A 21,083-nucleotide genomic window follows, 5' to 3' on the forward strand; every position below is an offset into this window, starting at 1 on the left:
CAATTTTGGGAAAATATATAAGTAATTTTCCCTTTAGCCAATATATGGATATCTAATAAATTATATATAATTTAAAATAAATATTATCAAGGAAAAATGAAATGTCCAAAACGAGTGTGGATTGTATATGCGTCACAGACAGGTAAATCAGAAAGATTATCTTATGATATCAGAGATGAATTATGGAAAGTTGGAGTAATTGGATATCCAACATCAATAGATCAATTCGAACACGTCTTTTTTGACTATTTTGAAGAAGAAAATGAGGAAAATGTTGATAAAAAATTTGAAATAGAATTTCCAATGATAATTTTTGTATTATCAACAACAGGACAAGGAGAAGTACCTGATACAATGGTCTCATTTTGGAATCGAATTCTATTAAATAATTTAAATAAAAAATTAATTAAAAAGATGAATTTCACAATCTTTGGAATGGGTGATAGGTGTTTCGGTAACGCAAGATTTAATATTACTGCAAGAAAATTACGTCATTTATTATTAAATTATGGAGCAGTTGAAAAGATACCGTGGGGATTAGGTGATGAATCACATGATTTTGGCATTTTGGGAGAATATGATCCTTGGATTGAAAATATCATTAAAATGTTTACACAAAATCTTCAAATTGATAATTATTTTAAAACTAATGTATTACCCTTGAATAGATATAAATGTAAAATTATTAATATTAATCCTGAAAAAGAAGTAAATTATGAATTTGATATTGAATTAAATAATGAATTAAAAAATTCATTAGATATTCAAAAAAAGCATATTACTGATATGAATCGAAAAAATATTTCATTTCCAACCATTTCAAATGTATTATATAATCAAGAATGTGATCAAGAATCTAGAACTAAAAGGATTAAGAAAATAAAATTTGAACTTCTTAATAAAGATAAAATTCATTATAAACCAGGAACGCATGTTGCAGTTTGGCCAGTAAATCCTATTGAAAAAGTATTACAATTTATTGATTTATTTAATAAAGATATTCATCCAAAAACAATAATAGAAATCAAATTTAATGATAATTATTATAATTGCCTATGTAATAAACTAGATGAATGTGAATATAAATTACAGAACGATCATTATAATCTAATCAAATTTAGGAAATGTTATATTGAAGATGAAAAATGTAATATTAATAATCATTTTCCATTGAATCAAAGAATGTCAATATTTACGTTAATATATCGTTATTTGGATATAATGAATGTACCAGATAGAAGATTTGTTAATAAATGTTATAATAATACAAGTAATGATATGCATATGCGACGTTTGAAAGAAATGATAGAAAAAACTGTTGACTCTAAAAAAGATTACTGTGATTATATTAGAGATGAACATCGCAATTATATTGAGTTATTATGGGATTTCAATTCAATAAATTTGGAAATTGATGATATTATTAATTATATACCAATAATTATTCCTAGATATTATTCTATATGTAACACTATGGATTGGTATAAGTTAAATCTATGGAGATATATCGAATATGAAGAGTATATGAGAAGAATCAATATTGGGTTATTTAATCATTATTATCACCATAATCATCAATCTATAGAATTAATTTTACCAGAAATATTTTCCAATATACTTGGAATATTTTTACCTAGAATAAAAGTAAATCAAAATAATCTATTTGGAATTTTTGATCACTATATTATATTTAAAAGATTAAGAACAAAAGTTATTAAAAATTATTTAATTAAAGCTAAAGAAAAGTATTTCAATAATATTATTAAAGAATATAAGAATTTAACTTATGATCAAATATATGGCTATTTAAATTATAATGATGTTATAGAAATATGTGTTAATATTATTGAATGGAATACAGCATATAATAGAAAAATACGTGGATTGTGTTCAGGTTATTTGGATGACATTATATTTAATCAAAGGGTATTAATAGCATTTGATAATAAAATTAGTGATGAAATTATCAAAGAATTAGTTGATCCAAAAACACCTATTTTATTAATATCATCCGGATTAGGTATCACAGGAATTATTTCAATTTTACAAGAAAGAGTTATAAATATTTTAAAGAAAGATATTATTCATGAAAATAAAATGATTAATAATACTCTTGTATATATTGGATTTAGATATAGTAATGTAATGTATCCTTATATTGATCAAATTAATGAATTTTCTAGAAGAAAAGAGTTAATAGATCAAGTCAAATTTAATATATCATATTCAAGAAAAAATCCTGGGATAAAAGAATCTATATTTAATAATTTTGAATCAAAAAATCACGATTTGGTTAATTTAAATCAGTTAAGATCTGGTTGTTATATACAATCATTATTATTGAGTGAAAATGATAATATGAGAGAATATATAATTAATTGTATATTGAATGGTTATATTTTAATTTGTGGAAATGCATTAACAATGCCTTTAGAAATAAGGGAGACTTTGGCAGAAATACTTGTATTAGAAGGTAAATTTAATAAAATTGAGGATTCTTTAATTTATATTAAGAAGCTAATTAGATATGGTAGATATATTGAAGAAACATGGGTTTAATATAAATTAATCTAAAGTATATTACCGAAGTATATTTTAAGAATTGAATTTAAATCATTTTCAACAATATTATTAATAATAATATTAACATTTAGTGTTGAAACATTATTATCAATATAACATTGTTTAACTATTGGAATAATAAAGTTACTAATAGACTTTGGAATTTTAATCTTTAATTCAATATATTTATTAATTAATTCATCATCATTTGTATATGCAAAATAATATTGATTTGAAATAGAATTTATATTTTTTTGAATATCCAATTCTGGAAAGTGTGAGTGGTATGGTTTAAAGCAATATATATATATTTTGGAGTTGTTAATTAATTTTGTAATTATATTATGATTATTCCGATTCAAATTATTGATAATATTACGATTTGATTTAATCATATTAAAAGAATAAATTTTTAGTGGGAAAATGTATTCAATATTATCAGAATATGGAGTTAATTCAAATTGATTATTTGATTTAATTATAGTATTACTAATTGGTGAATTTGAGTTATTAGATGAATCTAATAAATCGCTATCATTAGTATTTGAATCAAATAATCCTTGAATATTTTTATTATTATTATTTTTAATACTTGGTAGACAAATTTTGAATGATATTTTACAAGTGGAGTTATTCTTATTATTAGATCTTGAGCTTCTTCTAATACTGGTACCATTTGTACCTGTATCAGTTTTAGTATCAGTAATAGTATTATCGGTAGAATTTGTACTAGAATTGGAATTGATATTACTTTTATTAAGAATGAATTGTCTCCAAATAATAGAGTAATTATTCCATTGAGTGATTATTTTATTAAATGAGGAAATCATATTTCTCGAGTTGATATTTAGCTTATTTTTAATAATATTGTTTGAATTAGAAAATGAGAAATTATTATTAAGTTGTGATTGATTTTTATTCAAATTTGTTGTAGATATACTAAATCCAATACTTGTGTCACTTTGGCTATCTTTAATCTCAACCAAATTTTGTTTGGAGGATGAATATGAAGAATTAGAATTATTGTTAGAATGAGAGTTAGAATAGAGAAGAAATACATTCGATTTGTTCCATAAATTATTAAATTTGTTTAGTGAGTGTTTTGCAGAATCATAAATCCATTTACATTCTCCAGAGCTAGGATTAAATATCATGCAATTTGAAAATATTAATTTGACCAGTCTTTCAAATTCATGTGGATTATCAATTGTTGGAATTGGTTTAGAATTGCAAGGTGACGATTTTCTTTTTTGATTCCAGGAAGAATGTTTTTTTGAGTGACTAATATTGTTTTTACTAGAACTAGTTTGAGTATGATTATTATTATCATTACTATTTAGCATTTTTTCGATAGTAATATAGTCACATGCTTCAGGAATGACTTCTTTATATCTGCTTTTAGTTTCTTCAGTAAGATCTTTACTTTCAAGAACAGGATTTTCAAAAAGAAAAGAATTGTGTTCTTTTCTAAGTGCATTAAGTATTCTCAAGCATTCATTTCTCCAATCAGAATCTGAGTTATTTGATATATTTTGGTTGAAATTACCAGTACTATTATTATTATTATTATTATCACTATTATTATTACTGAAAGTTTGAATATCAATACTTTTTTTATTTGGTGTAGTCATCGTATTACTATTATTATTAATAAAGCTGGAAGATTCTAAGAATTCAACACTATCCTTTCTCTTTTTAAGAGGAATAACATTATTATTACTAGCAAACTTTTTGCTAGATTCACTTTTATGCCTTTTATTACTAATGATATTTTCATTAGTGTCTGTAGAAATATTGTCTTTATCAATTTTCAAAATAACTCTGCCAGTATTTCCTTTGGAGAAGGAGGAGAAAGAAGGGGAGGAAGAAGAGGAAGACTGTAATTTAGTGTTGTTTTTTTGATTTGATTTAGCATTGTGGTTGGTACTAGCATTACCTGCATTGCTATCACTTGCTTGATTTAAATTAGAATGATAATTATTGGAATTGAAGCCATTTACAGTATTATTATTACTAGAGGAGGAACTAAAATTGCATTTTGAACCTTTGTTAACTTCTTTGGATAACTCTTCGAGTCTTTTCTTTGTAGATTTATCGGAAAACCCCAGTCTAGTCCATTCCAGTAGAAATCGGCTCTCTGATTTATTACATAAATCAATAATATGTGCACATAAAGGAGAGGTATTGTATTCTCTACAATTGGAAAATATTAACATAATGTCTTGAAATATTTCATTAACATTCTTATATTGATCATCTAAGAGTTTGTTGGAAACTGTAATAAGATCCATAGGAATTTTAATCACTTCAAAGTAGTCCAAACATCCATCTCTAACAGGATCAATGGGGTGGATAAACAATTCAAAATTAGGATCCTTTCTCAAAGTCTCAAGTAGAATGGAAAGTTTTCTCCGAATACTTGAACTGATTCCTCTTGAGCTTCCAGAATCCATGTTTGTTTGGTATAAATTCGGAGAAAACTATTGAAAAACCCCGGGTATTCAATTCCTTCCCATATAAAAGGAAGAATAACGATGAATATCGATCTCAATTAATTAATTTAATAATTAATAGAAATATTGAATTGCAATGGCGGGCTCTACAATAATATTATTAACATAAAAGGTAATAATTAACGAAATTATTAGTTTTATTTCGATTGAGTGATCGATGAATAATTGGTGGGTGGATGGATCCATTGATTGATGAAGTAGTAATTCTTAAATTTTCATCTTTCCTTTCATTTAAAAATCTATAACTGTACTTTATTAATTACTTTTAAAGAGTATCTTAAATTTTCAAAAAGGACACACAAAAATAAAAAGTGGCGCCACTTTATGAATTTATTAATAAATGATATAAATATTAAAATAATTACTGAATCACTAAATAAAGTAGAAAAGAGAAGGAGGGAACAATAAGAAGAAAGAGAAATACTTTTGATAGTAGTAATAATAATAGTAGTATTATTAGTACCAGAGAGTGTATTAGGGACCCAAAGTTTCCAAATTCCAAAAATATAAGATAAACAAAGCAGTATTTAGAGATTTGGAATAAAAGGAATTTTCTTGATATATAACAGGCAAACAACTATAGGAATAAGGAAGCTTTGATTCTAGATTAATAAGCTAACTTGGGAATAGAAAGACCAGATTGATTCGGTAAATTAAATTCATCTCAAGTCAAATCTCTTTTAAAGAGAAGGAAGGAATAGTAATCAACTAAATAGCTAACTTATTATAGTTTAGAGAGTAACTTAAAATCTGTTAAAAACAATGGGTTGGAAATGTACAGTATGTTTGGTAACGAATGATGAGGATGCAAAGGTATGTGCATGTTGTGAATATGCTAGGGAAAAGGATGGACAAGAGAAACAGCTTTCAGGTCCAATCTTTAGTTCAAGTGTATTTTCATCATCGCCAGATTCTTCTTGTCCAGTGTTTACATTTGGAGCTCCAGTAAACAGCAGTGATACAACCAATCAGAATTCTGAATTTTTTTCAACTTTTGGTAACATTGAAAAGTCGCCAACAACTCCAATAGTAGCAGAGGAGACCCCAGTTATACAAAGTGTAGATATTCACCAAGAAATAAAAGAAGAACGGAAACAATATTTTGATAAATTCAATTCTGATTTTATAGAATATAAATCATTCATTAAAAAAGCACCAAGTAATAATAATAATGTACCTTTAGGTACTGTTTGGGTGTGGGGTTCAGGAGAATGTGATCAATTGGGAATGAAGGAATCTTTATTAGACGAAGATTTATGTTTAAAGATACCAAAACGAATTGAAACAATTTCTAAAGATTATAACATCGTTGATATCGCTTCTGGAGCTTTACACAATCTTATTTTGACAGACCAAGGTGAGATATTTTCTTGGGGATGCAATGATGATGGAGCATTGGGACGTCTATCATCAAAGCTTAAAGCAAAGTTGGAGAAGCTTAACAAAAAGGTTGATAATGATAAGGATAGAGGTGAGGGGGAGGATGAAGAAGAAGAGGAAGAACAGGAAGAGGAAGAGCCTGAAGATAGTGAAAAGTACCCAAATAAGATAGAATTCCCATTAGACGTTAAAAGCTGTCAAGTAAAGTCGATTATTAGTGGAGATTGCTACAGCTGTTGTTTGACTGAGAGTGGAGAGGTATATTTGTGGGGATCGTACAAGGACAGTGGAGGATATATAGGATTCCCAAACTTTCAATTAATGAACGGAAGTTTGGTGGGGTATAAACAATATAATCCAGTGCGAGTTCCGATTTTTGGTATGAAAGAATACTCTCCAAGTGTGGGAATTGGGAGAGGAAATATTGGGAGAAAAAAGATAAAGTTAGAAAAAGAGATGGATTTAAAAGTGGTAGGTAAAGCTAGAAAGATACTTGGTGGAGAGAATCATACGATTGTGGTAACTGAAGATATGAGAATATTTGCATGGGGAAGTACCGAATTTGGACAATTTGGTATAAAACCAGTAGAAGATAAGATGGAGAAGACAAAATATTTGTACCCTATGGAAATAGATCATGATATTTTGGGATTCCCTAGTCATTTAGTAATTCAAGATATATACTGTGGAAGAGCTTCCACATTTTTTGTGGTCAAAGATGTTAATATGAATACTCTTCAGGTATTTGCATGTGGTAGGAATGGAAGAAATGAATTGGGTATATTTGAGAAATCTCAAGAGAATTTGTCTGAGGAGAATAATAATGAGGATCCTATAGTTTTTAGACCAAAAAAGGTGAATATAGCAGATTTTGAGACGGAATGTAGTAAGTGTAAGAGTACTAAGCCAATTAAACAGATAGGAGGAGGCCAGTATTACTCAGCCTTATTAACTTGTTGTGGTGAAGTATTTATATGGGGTATGAAGGACTGTTGTGGTTTGGAGGGTCAGTTAATTAAGAATGGAAATGAGAACATGACAAAGGAGAGGGATATAAAAGTACCTACAAAGATTGAACATCTCAAGAATATCAAAAGATTAGGGTTTGGAGCAGATAGCTGTTTTGCCATTGATGTGAATGGAATACTGTTTGTTTGGGGGATGAATTTGACTGGTCAGATTGGAATTAAAAGGCTTATAGACTCCGAAGTTGTTTTGAATCCTCAAATTATGAATCCCAAGACTTTTCTATTAGAAAATGATGGTTTTGACTCCAATTTTGTTTTAAAGGCTGTTGGTGGATCTCAACATTCCATGGCTTTGATCTGGAATGGTTCTTATTCTAGCAGACTTGTGTTTGAAGAAGAAGAGGAAGAAGAAGAAGAAGAGCAGGAGAAAGAGGAGGCTGAGAGAGGACTGAAAAGAATGAACGCAAAGAGGTTTGACGAGGTGCAATACGAGGAGGGTGAGGAAGAAGAAGAGCAAAAGGAAGAGAGAAAAGGTGCGAAGTCATCATCTAAAGGAGGAAGAACTACCAAAAAGGATCCCTCCAAGACCGTTATAAAAAAGATTGAGAAGACCAAATCTGAGACTGGAGGAACCAAAGCCACTTCCAAGGCTAAATCCAAGACCAAGACTGTTATTTCATCGAAGACCACGAAAACTAGGGCCAAGGCTGAATCCAAGTCAGCCTCAAAACCCACCAATAAGGCAAAGATTGAGTCCAAAACAACAAAACCCAAAGCAAAGGCGAAGGAAAACGCTTCATGTTCCAAGACCAAGGCTGAAACCAAAACTTCCACCTCCAAAACTAATTTTAAACCCAAGACCAAGACTGAGCCCAAAACTTCTACCTCCAAGGACAAGACCGAATCCAAGACTGCCAAAACCGCTTCCAAGGCTAAGACTCAAACAAAAAATTCGGTCTCCTCCAAAGCCAAGTCCACCAGCTCCAAGACCAAGATCAAGGCCGAATCTAAGACGGAATCTAAAACTTCAATTTCCAAGGCCAAGACCACCAAAACTAAAACTACTTCTAAGCCAAAAAACGATACATACAAATCAAATAATTGTAGTAAAACTACTAAATGTAAAACCCAAGAAGAGTCAAATACAAAAACTAAACCTAAATCTAAAAATAAAAACTAATAGAATTAAATCAAGTTGAACATGCTTTTAATCATCTACTGCTATTAATATTAAATACTTAAAGATTTGAGAAACATTTGAATTGGATTACACAAGATTTTAATTAATTAGAAATTAATTAGATTAGATTATTTTATTTTAAAATTATAATAACTAACAAATATCTTTATTTTCACCATTTGGAGGGTTTATCTTTCCACATATATTATTAAACTTGTTTGATTTTTAGATTCCATAATAATGAGAAAAAGAAAAGAATGCCATTATAATACTTCTCAATCAAAAAATTAAAAAAAAAAATAGATGAGTCAAGAATTCTTTATTGGTAAAACAACGAATCCAGAAAATGTTGTTCTACATAATGGACACTTATCCTGTCTTAAAGATCTTAAACAAGATTCGCAAGAAATGCAATGTCTACATGGTAATAGTATTACATCCTTAGGATTTGACATGCATATCAAACAATCCAATTCATCATCTTCTAATCCATATGTATCATATGGCTCAATTAAAACACCATGAGAATTTGACATCACTTGTTTTAATATTATTGGCTTGTACATTAAATATGGTATATTATAATGATCTTGAATTAAGTCAAAATGTACCACAATAATATTATTGCTTAATATCGATTCATCCCCTAATATTCCCATATTAGCACGAATTAAAATTAATAATGGTATTCTTGCAATCTTTTTCATGCATTTTTCATTCCCACCTTCCCCATTTCCTTCTTTTACTTTTTCTATTACAGAATCACTGCTTTTGTTATTTAAATCAAACATCTCAGTATTCCAAAAGATTTCCTTATTATTATACTTATCCTGAATCTCATAATAATCTCCATTAAAATAATAATGATCATTATCTCCATCATGGCCGTGATGATCACCTATATAGTTACTTTCTTGATCTTGAGTATCATGATATGGGGAATTTAGATTACATAAACTTAAATATTCTGGTGTAAGCTTAATTTTTTCAGAATAATCTTGTGACAACCCCTTTCCATAATATTTCTTTTCTGTTATATACATTGGGTTCAACTTCTCAATTAATAACTGGCTTTTTATTTCATCCATATTTACACTTGGTTGGTTTATTATCTTTCTTAAATCTACATTATAACTGTTATTGCTACTCTTAATTTTCAATTGTCCACGATTATATGTATCCAACAACAACTCTGTTGTAGCTGATGCTGAAGATAATAATGACGATTTGCTTAAAGTAAATCTTCCAAGATTTATATTATTATTATTATTATTGTTATTATTATTAGAAATTGTATTATAAAATAATACCTTTTCAAATAGTCTTTTTATTGCCCTACTTAAAATGATTGCATTATCTCCAAGTAATGAACTATTCCATCTTGAATAATTCAATGAATCATTTATAGAATTTGTTACTATATTGTCACTCAGTCTCTGTTTTATTTTCCGTACTATTCCTGTAACTCTTGAACCTATATTTAATACTCCTCCTCTTGATATATTTGTACGATAATCAAAATAATCTCTATTATGGCTATTTCCAGAGTAATTATAATCCCTTCTATTTCCTATTTCTGTTGTAAATAATATTGGATTCACATGCGCTATGCTTTTCATTGACTCACTTGGTGAAAAATCAAATGGTAAATTTAAATCATTCCCTTCTTTTTCAACATAATCTATTTCCATATTTTCAAATAATTTTGTTGAAACATTTGTTCTATCATATACCAAATCAATATTTGTATTATTTCCTATTTTATTTTCCTCTTGACGATTTTCATTAAATTTCTCTCTTAACTTTAATTGATCATAGATTGATATACTTGAACCCAATGCCATCCTTCTTGAATTTTTGCTGCTAACGATATTTAACTCACTTTCTTCCTTTTTCTCTTCTATTAGCAATTGCCGTGTTGCAAAATAATCAACTCCCCAAAATAATTGTATTGAATATGGAACAAAACTATCAACTTTAAATGAAACTTCCAAAGTATAACTTTCATCCGGGTTTGAAGAAGATGAAGAGTTAGGTATTAACTTTGTTTTTAATGTTGCATCCTCCATTTTACTCATTACTTGTAATTTTTTCACACTTGTTGGTGATATTGAACATCTTTCTCTAATTATTTGTGCAATATGCGGTCTAATCAACTTTTTCAAATCATTTGAATATGGACCCAATGATGGAATGTTTATTACCTTTCCCTCTTCTTGTATGATTCTCACCATTTCATAAAGCTCTATTATCTTTGACAACCTATTTACCAACCAGATTCCTGAAATAATTACCAGCAATCCCACATATACATTATGAAAGCCTGGAGTACCATACAAATCAAAACACAACGCAGGATATAGCTTTGAACATTCTATAATAGCTATCTCTTCCATTATTTTTTTTCTAATAATTCCAATTCATACTTGCTCGAATATTTTCTTAATTTCTTCAACTAGAAGTAAAAATACCTTCTTTTTGCATGAAGTTATTTACTTAATAATAGTTGATAATATTCCAGTCTTTTTTAAAAAACCTTTATTCTTTCTATTAATCCCTATTTCAAATCTTTGTTAATTTTTTCCCAAATTTTTTTTTTACACTTATGCACGAATGCAACCCCTGGTCCCCCACATGCACAGCGCCAATACCGGTACTGAATCCTTTCTTTTTTTTTTACACGTAATACATATTTTTTTGCATGTGGACAATAGCAACAACAATAATAATTTTTTCTAAAAGAAATTACATTCAATAAAAGAAAAGATAATTGGGATATGAAAGAAAAAAATTAAATAAATTAAAACTTAAAGACATTAACGCAATACCAATACTTAAAGCAAGCGAAGTTCTGATAAATTTTACAATCTTTTTATGGTTAAGGTTCCCTTATGCAAATACCAGAACTTTTTGATTCCATTCAAATTTCTAATATCATGAGCAACTATAAATGTGGTTGTATGGCTAAAGTATTTAAAAATAATATTTGTAATCAATGTTGATTTTTTGTTAGAAGTAATATTCATATTGTCTTTGCAATAAATTACTGGTGGCTCATCTATAAGCAAAATACTTATTTCATTTCTCTTCAGAAAATAATGCGTAAATAGTAACAGTCTCTGTATTTGCATTGGTAAAGATAACTCACTTATCTTCCTATTCAAATAATTATTAATTACAGTAAACTTATCATTACTCATTAGAAGTGTACTTTCGTCTGGCTGCTTCTTTCCTTCTCCAAAAGAATTCTTGATATTTATCTTATTGTCCAAATTACTCATTGCTACCCTCTCTAATAAATAATTAGTCACCCCACATATATTCAATGCAGAAATTATATTATCGTCTGAATAATTTTCAAATGGATCAACTGATTGTCTAATTGTTGTATTTTCATTAAAAAATACCTCAACTGGAAGCATTGCAATGTGTTTCATCATATTATAATCTTCCAAAAATATCCTCATTATGTTTTCATCTAAATTATTCCTACATAATTTACAGTTCACTAAATGATTGTTATTTGACAAATTATTACTGTAAGAAATTGAATTTAAATGATTTACCTTTCCTTTATATTTCAAAGATTTTGCTATTAAAAATAACAATGAAGTTTTTCCAGACCCAGATCTTCCCACTATTCCAATTATCTCACCTTTATTTGCTACAACATTTATGTTACTTAAACAGCAGACCTGTTTTACCAAAGTTCCTCTCACCTCTGAGCGATCCAACTGAGATTTCTCATTCTCCAATGATAAATTTGAATGATACCCATATGCTGACTCTAATACTACGTTAATATTGTTATTGCCTCTACCGATGTTCATACTTGTATTCAATATTTGATTATCACACTTTTCATTATTTTCAAATAAATTATTCCTCATTGCATATTCATCTTTTATGAGCTCTAAATACTTCCTCATCCTTTCCACAGAAACTAATTCCCTTTCTAGTCGCATTAAATACCTCACAACTTCGTCAACTCTACTTAGAGAACTAAAAGCAGTGGCAATCATCAAGGCTATCAATACTTTCGAACTCTCATTTGAAAAGTATGATGAAAATATATTTAAAAATGTTAATGGAATAATAATACCAGCTTGTAATCTAATCTTAAGCCAGGTTTCCAGAGAAGACTGAATATATATTGGCTTCATAATCTCTTGAAGCTGATCATATCCATTCTCTAAATAAAATTTATCTAATTTCTGAGGTTGTATACATTCTTTTCCATCACATATATTTCTAACTGTATCCACTAATAATGAAATCTCCGATATGTAAGTATTATGTATTAATCGGCATGAATGTATAAAATATCTAAATACATATTTATATATTACATAGAAAAACATTGAAAACAGTATAATCTGTATTACTGGATATTCTGAAGCTAATATAGACAAGTATATTGTTGCCAATACTCTATTAACTGCTGTAACAAATTGTCCAATCCTTTTAGTTGTACAATAATCAATAGTAAGTTGGTCTAAACTGATTCTATTCAATACAAATGATACCGGTATGTATCTAATACAAGAAGACAGTTTTGATCCAATATATCCCAATAAAAATGAATTATGCAAGTTATTTGCAGCTCTTAACCCAACATAAACTTCTAAAATCCCACTTGCTACGACTGATAGTATTGCCAAAGCAATACAGACAAAGTATGTAAAATAGAGAATATCAACACCTAAAATTCCTCCAATTTTACTTCCCGTCTCACTTACTCGTGATAAATTACCAAATAGTACTTTTTCTCCAAATAACAAAATGAATTGATGAAGTAATAGCAAGGCCAAATACAAAACCATTTCTAATGATGATTCCTGAATTTTTTCTTTAATTGACCAATTTTCTTGATATCTGAATCTATTGGCAGCTTTCAATATATAAAAAAAAAGAGTAGAGTATGAGTTTTCTGGAGAACTATTCGCCACTCCTTTCTTTGGAAGAAGCTCAATCAATTCTTCAGTTTGTTCTTCACCTTTTTTTAAACTATTAAATTCAGTATATGCCCCCTTTTCATACTTTAAATTAGTTTGATTATCAGTAGCTTCACCATCATTACTGTTAGAATTGCTGCTTAAATTGAAGATTTCATCCTCCTCAGTGGAGAGTTCCCATAAATCTTTGGAAAAATCAGTGTCTAAACAAAAATCATTAATAATTGAATTAATACTGGAAGATGTATTGATACTGGTAGTTGACTTTGGTGTCTGATCATTAAAACAAAAACTCCTTTTTTCGGTATCCTTGAATGGTATCAAGTGTACTACAGATTCCAAAATATTACCAGGAAGAAAATTAAGCATCTGAGTTTCTAAAATCATCATTGAAAACACATTATTCAGTAATCCACTTTCTTTATTAAAGAGTTTCTCCAAAATTGAACAGCATACTGGAGGATCCAGACTAGCAAATATTGAGTCTAAGACCAAAATTGGAACACCCTCTCCAGGGATGTAATTAGACTCATCATTCCTAGATGCAATTCCATATAATGCTCTGGAAAGAGAAAGACGAACTTTTTGGCCCCTACTGAACTGAACCTGAGAAAAAATAGTACTCCTAGCCAATTCATAACTCAAAATTCCCCAAGATAAGAAGTCATTTCTTAGCTCACAAATATCCAAAACTCTCTCCCATGAATCCCGGTCGTAATCTCTTCCATTCAAAATAATATCAGCCAAGCTCATACCATCAGTGATCCATGAATCCACAGGAACATAACATACTGGATTAGAAATATCTGCCAATACATTCAATGTTCTTGTATTCGCATCCGAACTATTTTTATTATTACTGTACTCATCTTTCTCAACACTAACCCCAAAAATATCTCTTCTTACCAATTCAATCCTAATTCCGTCCCTTCCATTCACTCCAAAAACCACCCTCCTCAATAAATCAGTTAATAAATAATTATAAGATATATCATTGCATGAAAATATTACTGGCATTCCATATTTTATCTCTATTTTATTAGAAGAAAAGGCGTCAAACTGTGCAGAGTCTGTATGCAAAACAATACTTTCATTTTTCCCAATAATCTTAGGTGTTATTGTTTCTGCGAGAAGTTGGCTCTTTGTAATTTGCATTAGTTCAGCAAGTCTATTAAGTGCATTATTTCCTTCTGAGATATAGTATATGAGATAACATAGTTCTTGGAGAGGGGTATAGAAAGATGGGACAAGAATTGCAGAATCGATAATCATTTCAATACTTTTGTAAGTGTCAAAGCGGTTGTACCATACGTAAATAGATATAATTCCATAGCAGAGGTAATTCATGGACCTGGATATAATTTCTTCAATGGTGAAAAAGTATTTTCTGAAAGATCCAAAGCGCATTTCATTTCGTCTGGATTCAGATAAAAGATTGTGATAAGTAGAAATAAAATGGTCTTGAGTAAGATTTAAGGGCCTTGAGTTTTCAATAATGTTAGTAGTTTCAGCAATTCTCCTTTCTCTATGAGCAATAAATGGCTTTTTGAAGAGAGTACTAATGAATAAAGATAAAACTGCCCCTGAAAACAAAAATGATAAGGAAAAAATAAGTAGCTTTACTGAATGGTTATCAAGTGTTTTAACAGCAATTGCAAAGGTTGAAGCAATCCTTAAGGGAAGGATGAATATTCTAATGGAGTATGAAATAGCGTTTTCTGAAAATTCAGAATCCACTGTTATGACATTTTGATATCTTGAAATCTTAGACTTTGGGAGCTGTTCCGAATCTTGATTTTGGTTTAAGCAAGAATTAGAATCACATTTTGAAAGCCTTAAAAGTGAAACTCCATTAATAGCTCCAATAACTCTTGCTCTAACTCGCATAATATAATACTTTAGATGAGTATCAGATAATAGAAAGGTAGCTTTAAGAACAAAAATAACAAGACTTGAGACGAAACCAATTTCTTTGTTTCCAGCTTGTCTTGTACCTATTAGTGCTCCTATATAGATGATCCCCTTATATTTAACAAAGGCATCCAAAATGATGAGTACAAGCGTCAGTAGTACATACCTAAGATAGTCCTCTTTGAATGCTTTTAATATACTCCAATATATATCAAGTCCTGACCAATTCTTATCACCAAGCTGCTTCTCCTTCTCGTTTATCACTTTCTCTAAAGTTATTGTATCATCTTTAACCGAATGAATATTATATTCAAATGGAATGGCTTTAGATTTAAGAGTGGTTAAGTTACACTTGTAATTGTGACTATCTTTGTTTTTTTCCTGATCGTTTAAATGATTCTTAAATAAATAGTTCACAGTTTTGTCAATTTTATTTAGAAATAAATTATCAATAAATCTTAATACTGAACTGGACTTAGTTAACATTTTAAACGATAAAACAAGGAAGAAAAACTAGATTTCAGAGAAAAAGTATTTAAAAGAAGCGATTTAAATACTTTGCTCTTTACAAACCCTCTAAATTAATCTTATCAATACAATAAACTCTTATCAGTATCCTAAAAAGCCAAAACTCAATTACTTAGATCTATCTTCAAAAGTACATTAAAATTTTTTTTCTCGACCTTTTGAAATATCCATAAGACGGGGCGATATTGGCGCCACCAGATGTTGCATATTTGCCAAAATCGCATACCGGCGCGTCAGGATCAGACTGAAAGAGGGGCGAGTGGGGAAAAAAATAACAATAAAAATAAAAATTTATAAAGAAAAACAATAAATAAAGTAATTGTGTATTAATTTAAGTCAAACATCAAAGAAAGAAAAGACTCAAGTTAGCCTTCATCCGTATTGGTTCTCACAAAGCTGAATAATTCGGAATTGGTGAATGAATTGCGATCAAATTGTGTGTCCCTAATTATCTTTCCACTACTCAAAACGATAACACGGTTGACGTATTGAAGACTTCGGATATCGTGAGAGACTATGAATGTAATGCAGTGCTTGAAGTATTGATTAATAACTGATGAAAGAATACATTCGGAGCTGTTAATGTTTTCTGGTTCTCCATTACAATTGTCTGTATTCATCTTTCTACTTAAAGATTTACAATTCTCCGTCTGACTTCTTAAAACTACTGGAGGCTCATCTACTAGTAAAATCCTTATTTTTTTCCTTTTTAGAAAGAAGTTCACAAAAAGTAGCATCCTCATCTGTAAAATCCCAAATCCAATCTCATCTAATCTAGCCTCAAGAAATCTTAAAATTGCATTATTCTCACTTAAAAGAGCGCTCTCTTGGTCACAGTTTGTTAACTCTGACTCTGAATCTGAGCTGTCACTTCTTTCCAGATATGATCCAAATCCACAAATGTTCAGGGCTGCTTTAATATTGTCCAAGTCGTATTCCTTTAATGGATCAATTATGTCTCGAATACTGCCACTCCTGGGGAAGTAAATCTCCAAAGGCAAAAATGCTATATGACTAAGATCCTCCTGGGATTTAATTGTGGATTTAAGAATTAACTGATCAAAGTCGCCAAATTGGAATCCAATTCTCTCTAACTTATTCAATATTCTCTCATCCTCGTTATCTAAACCCGAAACTGTCATTCTTCCGCCTGTACATAACGATATATTTGAAAGTACGTCCAATAAAGTTGTTTTTCCAGAACCTGTTCTTCCCACTATTCCAACAATTTCCCCTGCTTTAAACTTTGCTGTAACTCCGCTAATACTGGTAACATGGATGACTTTTGTTCCTATCAAGTAGGAGTTATCAAAGTTGGAGTTTCCTTGAGAATCTAGTCTGGAATGTTGAGCTTGAATGTTTTCAAGCTTAATTTCCACTTGGCCTCTATCTTTCCCATTTTGATGTTTTTTTATTCCACACTTTAGATATTCTGAGCCAGCCTCTCTAGATGCAGCCAGATATAGTCTAGATCTTTCTACTGAGACAAGCTCTGTCTCTAGTTTTGTCCAGTATCCCACTAGTATAGACAATAAAGGAGCTAATCCAGTTGCTGTAGCTATTGCCAGTGCTAGAATAGATCTAGTTGAGGACTCTTGGCCACTTGAAATGTAAGGTAAAACAACATTGATTAATGTAACAGGAATTGTTAATAAGATCTTAATCCTCATCTTAAACCAAGCATCTAGGCATATTTGAACAAATCTAGGCTTCAGTACTGAGTTAATTCTATTTACACTTATTTCGAAAAAGAATTCTTTGATTTGAGTAGAATTTAGGCATTTCTTTCCTTTACCAATAGTTTGTATTGTATCCACAAGAGGAGAGTATTCAGAAATATAGCATGATCTCAAAGTTCTACATCCATTAATAAAGTATCGTATAAAAAAGTAGTATATTGAAGTCCCTATAATAGCGATAATAATTAGGGTAAGTAATGAATTAACAGATCCAAAAATCAAAGGAATCACAGAAATGATGACTGAATTTAAGATAATGATGACAAATCGGATTCTTCTAGTAATGCAGTAGTCAATGTGTAGTTGGTCATTTGTGAGTCTGTTTAATATGAAGCTCAAAGGGAACAATCTTAAAATAGAGTTTGAAGTTGCTCCCAAGTAACCAAGTAATATTGAATTATGGAAATATCTTGCAGCTCTGAAACCAATTCTGATTTCCAACAGAAGAGCAAAACAAATAGAAATCATTGAAATAATTAAAGCTGTATTATAGAACGAGTACCAAAAAGAAAGTACATTGTATCCAAGGAATGAAGGTATTCCAAATAAAGTAGCCTTAAATCTTCCTAGATGACTTGCTTCAAACAAAACAACAGAATTCCAGCTTAAATCAACACTGTCTTCTCTCAGAATAATTAAAAGAAGGGATTCCCCAAGCTTTACCATAAATGGTGGAAGGATCAATATCAAGATCATCAAGAAGGACTCGAAAGAGGAACCTGAAAAGTCTCCCTTATTAGAATAAATGTCCTTAATCGCTTTTTTGGATCCAGAAATAAACATGTAAAAGTAATTAGTTGGATAGTAATAGCTGAATTTGTTCTTTTGAATGTCAATTTTAGTGCTAGTCTCCATTCTTTCGTTACTTGGCATTTTATACTTTTGAATATATTCTCTAGAATCAGATTCAGCTTGATTAAATCTCTCTTCTATCTTTAAGCCAGAAGATACCAACTCCCCAGGTGAGCTTCGAGTATAGTTAACAGTTACTTCCTCAGTGCTAGTAATCACTTTGTTGCTCATATTTATTACCTTATAAGAGAAGTCAAAATTATTTGAAGCCTGCTTTATAGATTCCAATATTGGAGGCTCAATAACTATTATAGATATACAGTCAGCTAATAGTCCATTTTTAGAGAAGAGTCTCTGAATGACAATCTTACAAACAAAAGGATCTAAGGAATTAAGTACGCAATCAATTAAAAAGACTCTTGGCTTCTTTTCATTTGATGACAGGCAGGAATAAATAGCTCTTGCAAGAGAAAGTCTCACCTTCTGTCCTGCGCTGAACTGCTTGTCTGTAACAACAAGTCGTTGTGCATCCTCAAAAGACTTTATACCCCAATTCAAAAAGTCCATCTCCAAATCACATTGATATAACACCTGCTGCCATAGCTTCTTCTGATATCTACCTCCACAAAGAATCAGATCTGAAAGTGGAAGACCACTTGAAACCCATATCAACTGTGGAACATACCCAACCAAAACCTTTGAAGAAATTTCATAATCATTCACAAGTTGACCATTTTCTAGCTGAATGGCGAAAAGCCCGCTGGCGCCAATTCCATGCACTTGCCCATTTTGATGTTCGCTGGAATTGAAGAGAAATCCTGCAATTCCTTCAAGAAGAGCAGATTTTCCACTAGAAATCTTGCCAAGAACAAAGCAAGGCACACCAGGAGAAAGAGTGAGGTTTAGATTAATGGCACTTGGAGTAACATTTTTCCCACGTGCAAAGGTAATATTGTTGAGTACAATTTTGGAGACGGAGTTTGAGTCGAAGTTAGAGCTGGAAGGAAGAGAACTTTGTAAGCTGGTGTGTTGATCTAGGTAATTTTGAGTAAAGAAAAGGAATTGCGCGATTCTTTCCATTGAAATTTTACCCTCGATAATATAGTAGACGAAGAATATTATATCATTAAGAGGGTGGTAGAAGGTAGGGATTAGCCAGACACTTTGAATAATCATTAGAGAGGCTTGGGATGTAGGAAGCTTTTTGTATAGAATGTAGGATCCAATGACCAAAGTACAGGATAAAGTGATCCAGTTATCAAATATTTCGCTGATCATGCAAACATATTTTCTAAGGGAGTTGAAATGGAGTTCAGCATTTCTTTTTTTAGTAATTAGATTGTGAATGGAGGGAAATAGCTGTTGAGTAACTGATAGGTATTTTGACTGCTCAAGAATTCGAGTAGTTTCTTCAACTCTTTCTTCTCTGGCTTTGAGAAAAGGTTTCTTGTACATGGAGCTTAAATATTGAGTGATTGCTGCAATTGTAAAGCATGTAAATAAGGCAAGAAGACAAAGAATAAGAGGAGTGCCTCCAAATACTGAATGAGCCACTAGAGCTGAAATTAATACATGCAAAGGGTAAAGTATGATATTAATAGAATTTGAAACAGCAAATTCTGTGAATTCAGAATCTACCAAAATAATATTTTGATATAATGACAGAATTTCTGTCGAGCTGTTGTTATCCAATATGCAAAGTCCTTGTTTATTTTTAAGTTTTTTGCATTCTAGAAACCTTAAAAGGGAAGATCCAGAAATAGCTGACTGTATTTTGAAGTGAATCCATGAATTATAGTACTCACAGTGTGTTGTTAATATGATGCTAAATAATTGAAGTATGATTAAAAACAGTCCAGGGAGTATATTTGTCCAATTTTGTTTTGACGAGTTTTCTGATACAAAAAAATTAAAGAATTCTTTTGCTTGATATTTTACAAAGTATGAAATAACTAGATTAATGGAGAAAAGCAAAAAATAAATGCCATACAATCTTTTAAATGTTTTAAGCACAACCGAATAAACCGAAAGCCAAGTCCATACATTCTTTCCGTCATTGTTATTTAGCTTTTCATAGTCTCTAAAAGCTTGTTCTAGTATCTTAATATCACAAATTGATCCCTCGTTTTCATATCCATTAGGTATGTCTGAAGAACGAATATTTCCTTTTTGTTTTTCCCTATTTTCACGTTCTTTAATTAAGAGCAACTCAGCTGTTCTTCCAACTTTAAAAAGTAATATATTATCAAGGAATGACTTGATCATTTGATTTGTTCTAATAGTTTGGGAAATTTATACTCAATTTTCATACTTGTTTAAATCTGATTTAATATTTAGTAATTTGTGAAGGCTCTTTTTTGTGTAATGAGTGTATTATGATTTAAGGTATAATAATACCAATTAAAGATCAGAAAAAGTGAGATAGGAATTTCTGACTTTATTAATCAAATCTCGTTAAATAATATTTTCTTTAATTTAATCAAAGTTAATAATTAGTGCAATTTGAGTGCATGAAGAGAAAACTTTTCTAAATATTTCTTCTTTAACTATTGTCT

The 21,083-nt window shown here is 30.1% G+C and overlaps 6 protein-coding genes across 6 annotated transcripts; 2 read left to right on the forward strand and 4 right to left on the reverse strand.

Moving 5' to 3' along the window:
• Positions 1 to 96: 96 nt before the first annotated feature.
• ELE39_002113 (NADPH-dependent FMN FAD containing oxidoreductase) lies at positions 97 to 2,559 on the forward strand (the record flags this gene model as incomplete). The annotated part of the gene is made up of 1 exon (XM_067344963.1): positions 97 to 2,559. One exon carries the CDS (start codon positions 97 to 99, stop codon positions 2,557 to 2,559), a length of 2,463 nt encoding a protein of 820 aa, XP_067202884.1.
• An 11-nt stretch (positions 2,560 to 2,570) lies between these two features.
• On the reverse strand, positions 2,571 to 5,015 carry ELE39_002114 (bromo domain containing; the record flags this gene model as incomplete). Its single annotated transcript, XM_067344964.1, has 1 exon — positions 2,571 to 5,015. The coding sequence occupies one exon, from the start codon at positions 5,013 to 5,015 to the stop codon at positions 2,571 to 2,573; it is 2,445 nt and encodes an 814-aa protein (XP_067202885.1).
• Positions 5,016 to 5,837: 822 nt separating this feature from the next.
• On the forward strand, positions 5,838 to 8,603 carry ELE39_002115 (regulator of chromosome condensation; the record flags this gene model as incomplete). Its single annotated transcript, XM_067344965.1, has 1 exon — positions 5,838 to 8,603. The coding sequence occupies one exon, from the start codon at positions 5,838 to 5,840 to the stop codon at positions 8,601 to 8,603; it is 2,766 nt and encodes a 921-aa protein (XP_067202886.1).
• A 308-nt stretch (positions 8,604 to 8,911) lies between these two features.
• ELE39_002116 (ring domain containing) lies at positions 8,912 to 10,999 on the reverse strand (the record flags this gene model as incomplete). The annotated part of the gene is made up of 1 exon (XM_067344966.1): positions 8,912 to 10,999. One exon carries the CDS (start codon positions 10,997 to 10,999, stop codon positions 8,912 to 8,914), a length of 2,088 nt encoding a protein of 695 aa, XP_067202887.1.
• Positions 11,000 to 11,464: 465 nt separating this feature from the next.
• Positions 11,465 to 15,955, reverse strand: ELE39_002117 (ABC transporter; the record flags this gene model as incomplete). The annotated part of the gene is made up of 1 exon (XM_067344967.1): positions 11,465 to 15,955. One exon carries the CDS (start codon positions 15,953 to 15,955, stop codon positions 11,465 to 11,467), a length of 4,491 nt encoding a protein of 1,496 aa, XP_067202888.1.
• Positions 15,956 to 16,362: 407 nt separating this feature from the next.
• ELE39_002118 (ABC transporter) lies at positions 16,363 to 20,793 on the reverse strand (the record flags this gene model as incomplete). Its single annotated transcript, XM_067344968.1, has 1 exon — positions 16,363 to 20,793. The coding sequence occupies one exon, from the start codon at positions 20,791 to 20,793 to the stop codon at positions 16,363 to 16,365; it is 4,431 nt and encodes a 1,476-aa protein (XP_067202889.1).
• Positions 20,794 to 21,083: the final 290 nt, after the last annotated feature.

This window comes from Cryptosporidium sp. chipmunk genotype I (genome assembly GCF_004936735.1).
Source record: "Cryptosporidium sp. chipmunk genotype I strain 37763 chromosome Unknown contig_23, whole genome shotgun sequence".
NCBI classification, from domain to species: Eukaryota; Apicomplexa; class Conoidasida; order Eucoccidiorida; family Cryptosporidiidae; genus Cryptosporidium; species Cryptosporidium sp. chipmunk genotype I.